Raw genomic sequence first — 12843 nt, 5'->3', positions numbered from 1 at the left:
CCTTCAAAACTACCATTAGAAAACATCTTATCTCCCTGATACACCCTGTCAACTAACTACATGAATACCACCTGGTGGTTCACACTTACAATCACTGACTCATTTGACCATAAACAGAAATATTAATCTCAGTCTTAAAATAATGAATCCTGTGATACTCCAATACTGAAACTATGTACTGTGCCAAAACAAAAGTATTCACATTGCTAAACTCACAAACTAGTATTTAGTCACTTAGCCATAATACCAACTTACCTCATAATTTGTAATATTTTACAATTAAGAATAAAACTAAGTCTGCCCGAAATGCCTAGCCATGCTAAGCGTTCTAGTGGTACACTCTGTAATCACTATTTTACTACATGTAAACCACACAATAACCAAATTTCTGTAAACTCAGCATTGTAATCCTTATAGAGAATAAACTTTGAATTGAATTGAATTGAATTGAATTGAAAATACAGTACAATACAGTACAATACAAGGCATAAGGCAGTCTTCAGTGTCCCTCGTGTCAGTCTCTCCCTGTACAAAAACACTATGCACATAAAGGGACCAAAGATCTGTAACTCTCTACTGGAACCTGCTGTATAGCCCTTGTGGCTTAGCGCTTCTTTTTGATTATAATAATAATAATCTACTGGAACCGGTAAAGGATCCTCTGACTAATAAATTTAGGACTTTGCTAAAAAATCATCTTATATCACAGTACTATCCAGATCAACCAAAACAACTTCTAATTAGTTATATTATGTGACCTCTAGGCTATTAAACACCTACCAATCCATGAAATATTACTGTCAGAATCATTAATTGTAATATTATTCTTTATTATGTGCAACTACAAGATTATTATTCTTACAAACTTCCACCTTGACTACCTCACATTAATTTTAAGATTAAATAAAAGTGTAATCAAGTTAACCACTATTGTCTTGTCTAGTTTTAAGTAATTACTGTGTACTAGGATTAGTTTGCCCAAAATGCCCCCAGCATGATAGTGACTTTCTTTGTACTTAGCAAACCAAAATTGTAATTAAACATTGTAACCTCTGCAAAGAAATAAATCTTTATCTTATCTTTATCTGTCACTTTGTCTGACTTTTTTGGGTTATCCAAGGTAATCTACACGTGTGCTGCTATGTATGATAATTTATGTAACTGTATTTATGTGTACCTATACCTGAATAAAATTATGTAGTCAGTCAGCGCTCGGTATTAAGTCACGCCACACTTCTGGGCGAATGTAAATGATGATGCTTATCTACCAATGACAGGGTAAGTTTAAGTTATGTTAGGCTGAGTGAGGTGGGTTAGGTTAGGTTTTTTTTTACTGTTTAAACAACAAGAATGGTGGATGTGACTTTGACCTGATTAGCTTGAACCAGTGGCTTAGGCTGGTAGGGGACTTGGACCTGCCTCGCATCAGCCAGTAGGCCTGCTGCAGTGCTCCTTCCTTCTTTTTTATGTTCTTATAAACTACAAAATAAGCTTAATGTTGTACAATTCAAGTTATGCAGTGATAAATGACTAATTTCCACTAGGGAGTGGTTGTCTAATATTACCCTTTTTATTATTATTATTATAATATATATATATATATGTACATATACTATATATTTTATTATTTATTGCTGCTGCTACCTATTATTATTCTAAAAACCACTAAATTTATTTTAAAAATTAGAATGCTAGAAGTAGTTCAGGTAATTTATACATGTCAACTTAATGTTTTACTGTGGTATTGGACTTATTTTTCTGACAGGAGTGAAATATGCAGTAGAGGGTACCTGTGTACGACCCATCTACAGCAGGATGTCTATATCAGCTATATACATTCTTGATGTTAAAGGAAAGGTTAGTGAGGTGATTTGACGTGGAAATGCACTAACTTATATTTATGTACATATATTTCTTCATTTTTTGTAGGGCTGTACACAGTTGTTAATTTTGTTTATTGCTGATAAAATTAATTTGAAATATAAATACTGTATATGAAGTGGAGTTAAAGTTAAAGTTAAAGGCTCCTGTCATCATCTTGAAGTCATAGACAAATTTTTGGTAATGGAAAAGGCATCACTGATACCTTGTTCTGTTGAGAAACTTTTCTTCTTTGAATGGATGGTCTCATGGATATCATCATTTGGTGAAAGCTTCTTCTTTTAAATGTTAACAATTACAATGTTTATTCTTCTGTCTTCATTTTGGCAGGTGTAAGATAATGGATGTTTTAAATTAATTTTTGAGGTAAGTACAGGTGAGCTCCGGCTTATGGCTCTATGCTTCTCGATGATTCACTAATATGGCAGTTTTTAGTTATACCCAATTGTTCCTTTATATGGCACCTGATTCATTATTATGGCAGCTGGACATCCATATACCATTTTCTTTCTGTTTGTGCCCTCTGAGAGTTCCATGTCTTTGGATTCTGTATGGAAACTTTTCAAAATTTCAAGCATTTTAAAGTTATTATATTTATTACATGTACTATTTTTATGTAACAGTGGCATCTAAGAGTAGTTGTGATAAAAATAGGAATCTGAAGACTCTTACTTAAAATGCAGTTACAAGTAGAGGGTATGTCTAGTGAGGGAATAGCTAAGAAAGTGTCTCACTAGTAGTGTTGATGCAATAACACAGAAAAAATGTCACTCTGGGATGCTACAAATATTGTATATTTATGCTATTATAAACATTTTCATTAATCCATCTATGACATGTTTTGCAAAATTATATAAGAAACACACTACATACCATATAATAGACAAACATACCTTTGATGAGTTTCAAGAGTTTCTACTGGAGCCTGGTCATGGGCCAAGCTTGTCTGGTGCTAGCCTGGTCAGCTAGGCTGTTGCTGCTTGAGGCCTGCTGCCCCACATATCAATCACAGCCTGGTTGATTTGGCACCTGGTGAAGATACTTGCCCAGCTTCCTTTTGAAGACTTGTACAGTTGTTCCAGCAGTGTTTCTGATATCTTCTGGTAAAAGTTAAATAATCTGGGGCCATGGATGTTGATACAGTGTTCCCTTATGGTTCCCACCACACCCCTGTATGTTGTTATGGCAGTGTGGATTTGGGATCAGGCCCTTGAGTACTTTCCAAGTACATCCTCTTTCAACAAACCGGCAGTATCCCACCGAAGCAGGGTGGCCCAAAAAGAAAAACAAAAGTTTCTCGTTTTAACTTTAGTAATGTATACAGGAGAAGGTGTTACTAGCCCCTTGCTCCCTGCATTTTAGTTACCTCTGATGACACACTTTGCTTACAGAGGAAGAATTCTGTTCCACTTCCCCATGGAGGTAAGGGGAAATCAACCAGATCAAGAACTAGTAAGAAAATAGAAGAAAACCCAGAGGGGTTTGTATATATTTGCTTGTACAGTGGACCCTCGAGTTTTGAACTTAATCCGTTCCAGGAGCTAGTTCTGAAGTTGAAATGTCTGAAAGTCGAACCAATATTTCCCATAAGAAATAATGGAAATAAAATTAATCCGTTACAGAAACCCAAAAATATTCACAAAAAAAAAATATTTTATAGAGATTACATTATTACTTTACATACACACAACATACATACATATATGTACATAGTACAGTTAGTAATAAATTTAAATGAACATATAAAATAACTTTTTTACTTACCTTTATTGAAGATTGGTGATGGCATCTGGAAGATAGGGAGGAGAGAGAGAGAGAGTTGGGGTTAGTGTTTGGAAAAGGAATCCCCCTCCATAAGTATTTTAGGTATCTGGGGTTACTTCCCTTCTCTGTCTTTTAATGCCACTAGGACCAGCTTGAGAGTCACTGGACCCCTGCCTCACAAAATAACTGTCCACAGTCCTCTGTTTCTGGCACCTCCTTAAGATTTCCCTAAATTGGGACATGGTTTGTCACTGAACTTGTTGCAAAGATGGCTTGTTTCAGCTTGCTCAGGGTGATACTTCTCCATAAACATTTGCACATCATTCCACTTGGCACAAATCTCCTTAATCTTTGAAGAGGCACCTCATCCACTCCCTCTTCCTCTTCCTCTGAAGCAAGTTCCTGAGCTGTGGTCTGATACTTTTCCAGATGAAGCTCTTCCAGCTCTTCAGTGGTTAGCTCTTCCCGGTGGTCCTCCACCAACTCTTCCACATCCTCGCCACTCACCTCTAGCCCCAGGGTCAGCAGAGTCAGTGTCAGGATCAGCCTCAAACCCTTCAAAATTCCTCTTTTGGACACAATCTGGCCACAATTGTTTCCAAGCAGAGTTCTAAGTCCTGGAAGTCACTACCTCCCAAGCCTTACCTGTAAGGCTTAGGGTGGTGTAGATATTGAAGTGATTTCTCCAGAACTCTCTTAGGGTCAACTGAGTGTCCAAGATCACCTCAAAGCACTTTTCAAACTCTTCACCAAATGTAAAGTTTTTTGAAGTTAGAAATGACCTGCTGGTCCATGGGCTGGAGGAGAGGAGTGATGTTAGGAGGCAAGAACTTCACTGTGATGAAACTATAGTCCCTAGACAGTAGGTTTACCAAGCTTGGAGGATGTGCAGGAGCATTGTCCATTAACAGGAGGCACTTGAGTGGCAAATTATTTTCTAGGAGATATTTTCTCACACTGGGGCCAAACACTTCATGGACCCACTCTTTGAAAATATGCCTTGTGACCCATGCCTTATTATTTGCTTTCCACATAACTTGTTCTTAATGACATTGTTTTTCTTAAAAACACTGGGATTTTCTGAGTGATACACAAGTAAAGGCTTCACTTTAAAATCACCACTAGCATTAGCACAGAGCAAAAGTTAGCCTGTCTTTCATAGGCTTGTGTCCTGGGAGTGCCTTTTCCTCCTGTGTGATGTAGGTCCTCTTTGGCATTTTCTTCCAAAACAGGTCTGTTACGTCACAATTGAACACTTGTTGTGGTTTTAATTTTTCAGTGTCTACGTACTCCTTAAACTCCTGTACAAACTTCTCAGCTGCCCGTTTGTCTGAACTGGCTGCCTCACCATGCCTTACAACATTGTGTATGCCACTACGCTTCTTAAATTTTTCAAACCAGCCTTTGCTGGCCTTAGCTTCACTGGTTCCAGGAGTTTTCTTTGCCAGGTTGACATGCAACTTCCTTGCCTTTTCACAAATAATCATCTCCAAAACACTAACACCTGCCATCTTTCTATCCTTGATCCACACCAGCAACAACTTTTCAGCCTGATTGACTGTTTGTGGTCTGTTTTTGGTTAGCATATCAACACCTTTTGCAACATCAGCTTCCTTGATTTGTTCTTTCTTTGCCAGGATAGAAGCGATGGTTGACTTGTTTTTGCCGTACATCCTGGTAAGCTCAACAAGTCTCACACCACTCTCATATTTTTGTATTATTTCCTTCTTCAAGTCTATGGTGTTTCTCACTTTCTTCACCAAAGGGGTACCACTAGCAAGTTTCTTTGCACTCATGGTAGCCTATTTCACAGTTGCACAAGCACTAAACACAATGAATTAACCCTTTCAGGGTTTCGGCATCACTAGTACGGCTTACGCACCAGGGTTTTTGACGTACTAGTACGCCTAAATTCTAGCACCCTCAAATCTAGCGAGAGAAAGCCGGTAGGCCTACATATGAAAGAATGGGTCTATGTGGTCAGTGTGCGTGGTATAAAAAAAAATCCTGCAGCACACAGTGCGTAATGAGAAACAAAAACTTTGACCGTGTTTTTGGATTAAAACAGCGACTTTGCACTGTATTTTCGTATGGTATTTATTGTTGTATTCTAGTTTTCCTGGTCTCATTTTATAGAATGGAAGACATATTACAGAAATTGAGATGATTTTGAAAAGTACCTGGAAATTGAGCTCAAAGTAGCAGAAATGTTCAATTTTTACCAAAGTTCAAAAGTAAACAAATCATGCTAAGCGTCCAATACACGTCAGCTGGTGAGTCTAATATTCTTTCACAAGTGCGCTGATATTATTTATACCATTTCTACACCAATGCAGTAGTCTGCATAACAGTAAATCTTCTATTTTTTTGTGAGAATAAAAATTCAAAGTGGGAAGCAAAAGAATGTAAGAGGGGCGTGGGGACGTGACTAATGAACAGAGGAAATGTTATTTTAGTGCCAGGAATGTCTTTCTTGTTTATTCTGGACCCTATTCAGAAATTGGCATCTTTTGAAATTTGTGTGAAATTGGCAAAATTGCTAAATTCTGACCACTGTACTGGATAGTTGAAATCGGTAAATGGGTGGTTTCTTGTACTCATTCGATAGAAAAAATGGAGTTCTAGCAAAATAGTTATGATTTTTGTCGACAAGTACACTGGAATTGGCAGAAAATAGGGCTCAAAGTGGGCAAAATCGCCGATGCGTAAACATTGTCGAGACCGCTAACTTCGCGAGAGCATAGTTCCGTAAGTTTTCCATCAAATTTCATACTTTTGGTGTCATTATGATCGGGAAAAAATTCTTTGCCTTTTCATAAGAAATTTTTTTTTTTTTTTTTGAAATTTGGGCGACCCTGAGAACAAGTCTCTGAGAGGGCCTGTCGACCCTGAAAGGGTTAATAGTGAAATGTTTGAATGAGCTCGCAGGTTACTGTTCACTCAACCATCAACAAAGCCAGACTGCTCACGACATCTGCATGGGGACGTGGACAGAGCAGGCTGGCGGACAGGTCCGGTACCCGGCGGTACGCTGAGGTTAGTGATCACCTGCGGTCATACCTGCCTAAGTTCTTGGGAGTTAGCGTCGGCTGTTACCAAGCACCATGGCTTGTTGTAGTGTTTTAGAATCTCAGGTTTAAGTGTTGAAGAAGGAGATTCTACTTCTTCAGGAAGAAAATAGGAGGCTGAAGCTTCGCATAGATGAGTTTGGGAGTGAGTGTGAGAAGGATTTAGCTGGTAAGGAGGAAATGGTCACCAGCAGTGATAGTGGCAGCCGCTTTAAGTGGCAAGTGGTTCACAGTTCAGGAAGAAGGAAGATGAGGAGAGTTAATAGAGAAGATGTGAAGGTAGGATATCGATTCTCTGGTCTCCAAGATGAGTGTACTTCAGTGGTTAGTGAGATTGAAGGTACCACTGATTCACCTGCTAATCAAGGTAAGAATATTTTAATAGTAGGCGATTCTCAGGTAAGATATATGGATCGTGCATTTTGTAACAGACAGAAAGGTCAGACAGAGAGTGTGCCTTCCTGGAGCTGGTGTTGGTGACATAGTCAGCAGGTTGGATAATATTATGGCAGGTAATGGGAACAAGCCCATTATCTGTCTTAGTGCTGGGGGTAATGACATTGGGAAGGGCAGGAAAGAGGAGCTGCTGGATAAGTACAGGTTACCCATAGAAGTAGTTAGGTCTAAGGAAGGGATCCCAGTCATATGTAGCATCTTGCCTAGAAAGGGAGTGGGCAATGAATAGATGTCTAGGGCAATTGGTATAAATTGCTGGCTAGACAGGTACTGCAAGGAACTTGCAATCCCATTCATTGATAACTGGGACCTATTCTTTGGCAAGCGTGATATGTATGCAAGGGATGGGGTTCATCTCTCTGGGGATGGAGTGGTTGCATTAGCCAATTCAATTGAGAGGGTAATTGATGACTTGTCTAGGAGTTTAAACTGATAGATTATAGAGGTATGGGTGTTTGTGGGAAACAATCAGGCTGCAGCATTAGGGTTAAAAACAGCAGTTATTACCAGGATACCTCAGGGATATGTTTAAAAGACAAAATTCAAAATAAAGTTGCTAGTAATGGCAAATCAATTGATCAACAAACAAAGAGAGATAGTAGAGGGCAACGAGTGACTAGCTCCCTTAAGGTTTACTATACAAATAGTAGGAGTCTAAGAAATAAAATAGATAAGCTAAGATTACTTGCAAGTGTAGGTAATATATATATTATTGGTATAACAGAGACCTGGTTCAACCTGAAAGATAGAGAAATGCCTTCTGAATGCAACATACAGGGTTATAAACTATTCCACACTGATAGGGTCAACAGGAAGGTGGTGGAGTGGCAATGTATGTCAGAGAAAATTTAAATTGTTGTCTTAGACATAAGATTAGAAACATCGAACACAGAATCTGTTTGGCTACAGTTTCTCGAGGGACGTGACAAATTAATTTTGGGTGTGATTTATAGGCCCCCAAACCTTGATAGGGAGTGCAGTAAGCTGGTATGGGACGAAATTCATAAGGCATCTAGATATGAAAATGTTGTGATAATGGGAGATTTTAACTTTAGACAAATTGATTGGAACAGTATGACAGGAAATGTTGAGTCTAGTGACTTTCTTGATACGGTTCAGGATTGCTTTTTAGAACAGGTTGTGACAGAACCAACTAGAGGAAACAATCTGCTTGACTTGGTTCTTGCCAACAAAGATTCACTAATTAATAATCTTGAGGTTAATGATGAGCTTGGGGAAAGTGATCACAAATCACTTAGTTTCAATATATCATGGAATTACCCAGATAACTGCAATCAAATCTCTGTCCCAGATTTTCGCTTGGCCGACTTCATGGGACTGAAAAATTACCTGGGTGGGCTAAGTTGGAATGTCCTGACTATGGGTCAGGTAGGTGATCTTGGTTGCCAATATGACGTTTTTCAGAGCATAGTTCTAGCTGCCCAGACAACTTTTGTTCCGAGTAGGGAAATTAGATCTAATAAAAATGATCCCAAATGGATGAACAATAGATTAAAACATCTCATTGGTCAAAAGAGAGGCATATATAGGCATATCAAAAGAGGGGATGGGCAGTAAGAAATCAGTATACTATTCAATTAAAGAGAGAATTAAAGAAAGGAATAAGAAAAGCAAAAAGGGATTATGAGGCTAAGGTCACAAGGGATTCAAAGACTAACCCAAAAGGGTTCTTTCAGGTATACAGAAGTAAGATTAGGGACAAGATTGGCCCACTTAAGAGTAACTCTGGTCAGATCACTGACAGTGATAAGGATATGTGTGAAATTCTCAATACCTACTTCCTCTCAGTTTTCACCGAGGAAAATACTTGCGATATTCCTGAAATAATAGATTATGTAGAACAGGATAATAAACTATGTACGATTGCGGTAACTAGTGACATGGCCCTCAGACAAATAGAGAAACTAAAACCTAACAAATCCCCAGGCCCTGATGAACTGTTTGCAAGGGTGTTAAAGGAATGTAAAGAGGAACTTAGCATACCGTTGGCTAATCTTTTTAACATATCACTACAAACTGGCATATTGCCTGATAAGTGGAAAATGGCAAATGTAATACCTATTTACAAGGCAGGTGACAGGTCCTTAGCTTTGAACTATAGACCAATAAGCCTTACCTCCATAGTGGGAAAATTTATGGAATCAATAATTGCCGAAGCAATTCGTAGCCATCTTGACAGGCACAGATTGATTAATGAATCTCAACACGATTTTACAAAGGGGCGTTCCTGTCTTACGAATTTACTAACTTTTCTCACTAAGGTGTTTGAGGAGGTAGATCATGGTAATGAATATGATATTGTGTTTATGGACTTCAGTAAGGCTTTTGATAGAGTTCCACACCAGAAGCTATTGAGGAAACTTAGGGCACACAGAATAGGAGGAGAAATTTTTTCCTGGGTAGAGGCATGGCTGACAAATAGACAGCAGAGAGTTTGCATAAATGGGGAGAAATCAGAATGGGGGCACGTCACAAGCGGTGTTCCTCAGGGGTCAGTGTTGGGCCCATTGTTGTTCACAATTTACATAAACGACATAGATGAGGGAATAAATAGCGACATAAGCAAATTTGCTGATGACGCCAAAATAGGCCGTCCAATTCATTCTAATGAGGACGCGAGCACTCCAGGATGATTTGAATAGACTGATGCAATGGCTGGAGAAGTGGCAGATGCAGTTTAATATTGACAAATGCAAAGTTCTAAATGTTGGACAATTCAATAGCCATGCCACATATAAACTAAATAATGTAGATCTTAATACTACTGATTGCAAAAAGGATTTAGGAGTTCTGGTTAGCAGTAATCTAAAACCAAGACAACAGTGCATTAGTGTTTGCAATAAAGCTAACAGAATTCTTGGTTTTATATCTAGAAGTATAAATAATAGAAGTTCTCAGGTTGTTCTTCAATTCTATATATCCTTGGTAAGGCCTCATTTAGACTATGCTGCTCAGTTCTGGTCACTGTATTACAGAATGGATATAAATGCTCTGGAAAATGTACAGAGAAGGATGACAAAGATGATCCCATGTATCAGAAATCTTCCCTATGAGGATAGACTGAGGGCCCTGAATCTGCACTCTCTCGAATAGCGTAGAATTAGGGGCGATATGATCGAGGTGTATAAATGGAAAACAGGAATAAATAAAGGGGATGTAAATAGCGTGCTGAAAATTTCCAGCCAAGACAGGACTCGCAGCAATGGTTTCAAGTTGATTGTGGTAGAGGGTGGTAGTGATGGTGGCAGACGATGGTAGTGATTGTGGTAGAGGGTGGTAGTGATTGTGGTAGAGGGTGGTAGTGATTGTGGTAGAGGGTGGTAGTGATTGTGGTAGAGGGTGGTAGTGATTGTGGTAGAGGGTGGTAGTGATTGTGGTAGAGGGTGGTAGTGATTGTGGTAGAGGGTGGTAGTGATTGTGGTAGAGGGTGGTAGTGATTGTGGTAGAGGGTGGTAGTGATTGTGGTAGAGGGTGGTAGTGATTGTGGTAGAGGGTGGTAGTGATTGTGGTAGAGGGTGGTAGTGATTGTGGTAGAGGGTGGTAGTGATTGTGGTAGAGGGTGGTAGTGATTGTGGTAGAGGGTGGTAGTGATTGTGGTAGAGGGTGGTAGTGATTGTGGTAGAGGGTGGTAGTGATTGTGGTAGAGGGTGGTAGTGATTGTGGTAGAGGGTGGTAGTGATTGTGGTAGAGGGTGGTAGTGATGTTGGTAGAGGGTGGTAGTGATGTTGGTAGAGGGTGGTAGTGATGTTGGTAGAGGGTGGTAGTGATTGTGGTAGAGGGAGGTAGTGATTGTGGTAGAGGGTGGTAGTGATGGTGGTAGTGATGGTGGTAGAGATAACCTCTCCTCCCACTCCCCTCCTCGCCGTCTTCCATACGCCAACAAGAGTCTTCAGTAAAGGTAAAAGTGATTTAAATGTTCATTTATCCATTTCATTAGTGCTTTATATTTACTTCTCATTGTTTTCTGTATGTAAAACTATAGTTATTCTCTAAAAAATGTATTTTTTTGTTAATATTTTTGGGTGTCTGGAACAGATTAATTGGATTTAATTATTTCTTGTGGGAAATATTGTTTCAGTTTTCGTCGAATTCGGTTTTCGTCAGATTCTCTGGAATGAATTAAAGATGAAAACCGAGGTTCCACTGGACAGGCTTCCGTTTTGCACTCACTTGACAGGATGGTAATGCCTCCCTGGGCGGTAGCTGTCTACCAACCTGCTACCTAGGTTTCCAGATATATATATATATATATATATATATATATATATATATATATATATATATATATATATATATATATATATATATATATATATATATATATATATATATATAATTCTCTCTCTCTCTCTCTCTCTCTCTCTCTCTCCCTCTCTTTTCCTCTCTCTCTTTTCCTCTCTCTCTTTTCCTCTCTCTCTTTTCCTCTCTCTCTTTTCCTCTCTCTCTTTTCCTCTCTCTTTTCCTCTCTCTTTTCCTCTCTCTTTTCCTCTCTCTTTTTCTCTCTCTTTTTCTCTCTCTCTCTTTTTCTTTCTCTCTCTCTCTCTTTTCCTCTCTCTCTTTTCCTCTCTCTCTCTTTTCCTCTCTCTCTCTCTTTTCCTCTCTCTCTCTCTCTTTTCCTCTCTCTCTCTCTCTCTTTTCCTCTCTCTCTCTCTTTTCCTCTCTCTCTCTCTCTCTCTCTCTTTTCCTCTCTCTCTCTCTCTCTCTCTCTTTTCCTCTCTCTCTCTCTCTCTCTTTTCCTCTCTCTCTCTCTCTCTCTTTTCCCCTCTCTCTCTCTCTCTCTTTTTTTTTTTCTTTTTTTTTTACACAGGGTTTGACAAGGTTAAGGATCCCTAACTTTATTGACAAGCTATTTACAGGTTAAGGATTCCTAACTTTATTGGCAAGCTAAGAGCTGTTACCTACATCAGCTCATTTGAAAGCATTTTTATTGTTATGAGACATACAAGTAGGAAACAGGATGAAGTTGGAGCCATCTGTGGGCCAGCATTTTCATTTGATCAACTGACTTTATCTCGTTGACATCATTATGCTGAACGAATGTGTTCCATACTCGAGTCATCCTGGGTATGTATGATCTCAGATGGAGCGATGTTCTGGAGAAGGGTACAGCCAGAGTGAAGTTGCTGCTTTCTGCCCGTCTTGTGGCATAAAAGCTTGTTTCACGCTGTCCTCGAAGTGGATCCAAGTGTGGTATTTTGACAATATTGGCCTTGTACATAACAGTAAGGCCACCCACATCCTTCCTATGTTGAAGGCTCTGCTGAAATGACAGATCTATCCAGGATGGGTCCAGGCGAGAGATGAGACGTCTTGCTCTGTTCTCTACTCTGTCAAGCAGTCGCAGATGAGAGGGGGGGGCAGGCAAACCAAGAAAGTGGAGCATACTCAAGGTGTGAGCGTACTTGTGCCTCGTACAGGATCTTGCAACCCCTACTGTCAAGCAGATGCAAGATACGGCGAAGTGCTGTAAGCTTCCTGGCTGCCTTGTTTGCAAGATTTACAACATGGCTCTCTCTTTTCCTCTCTCTCTCTCTCTCTCTTTTCCTCTCTCTCTCTCTTTTCCTCTCTCTCTCTCTTTTCCTCTCTCTCTTTTCCTCTCTCTCTCTCTCTTTTCCTCTCTCTCTCTTTTCCTCTCTCTTTTCCTCTCTCTCTC

The 12843-nt window shown here is 39.4% G+C and overlaps 1 protein-coding gene across 2 annotated transcripts in view; it reads left to right on the top strand.

Moving 5' to 3' along the window:
* AP-1mu (adaptor protein complex 1, mu subunit) overlaps positions 1-12843 on the top strand; it is a 144715-nt gene that overhangs the window by 2085 nt on the left and 129787 nt on the right. For both annotated transcript variants that reach the window (XM_053776909.2, XM_070082881.1), the window contains exon 2: positions 1766-1857. In XM_053776909.2, coding sequence (XP_053632884.1) covers positions 1816-1857 — 42 coding nt within the window. In that variant the 5' untranslated portion in view covers positions 1766-1815. The remainder of the gene's footprint in view (positions 1-1765; positions 1858-12843) is intronic.

This window comes from Cherax quadricarinatus, chromosome 1, assembly GCF_038502225.1.
Source record: "Cherax quadricarinatus isolate ZL_2023a chromosome 1, ASM3850222v1, whole genome shotgun sequence".
NCBI classification, from domain to species: domain Eukaryota; kingdom Metazoa; phylum Arthropoda; class Malacostraca; order Decapoda; family Parastacidae; genus Cherax; species Cherax quadricarinatus.
The sequence above is the reverse complement of the archived record's forward strand: the minus strand, read 5'-3'. Positions and strand labels throughout refer to the sequence as shown.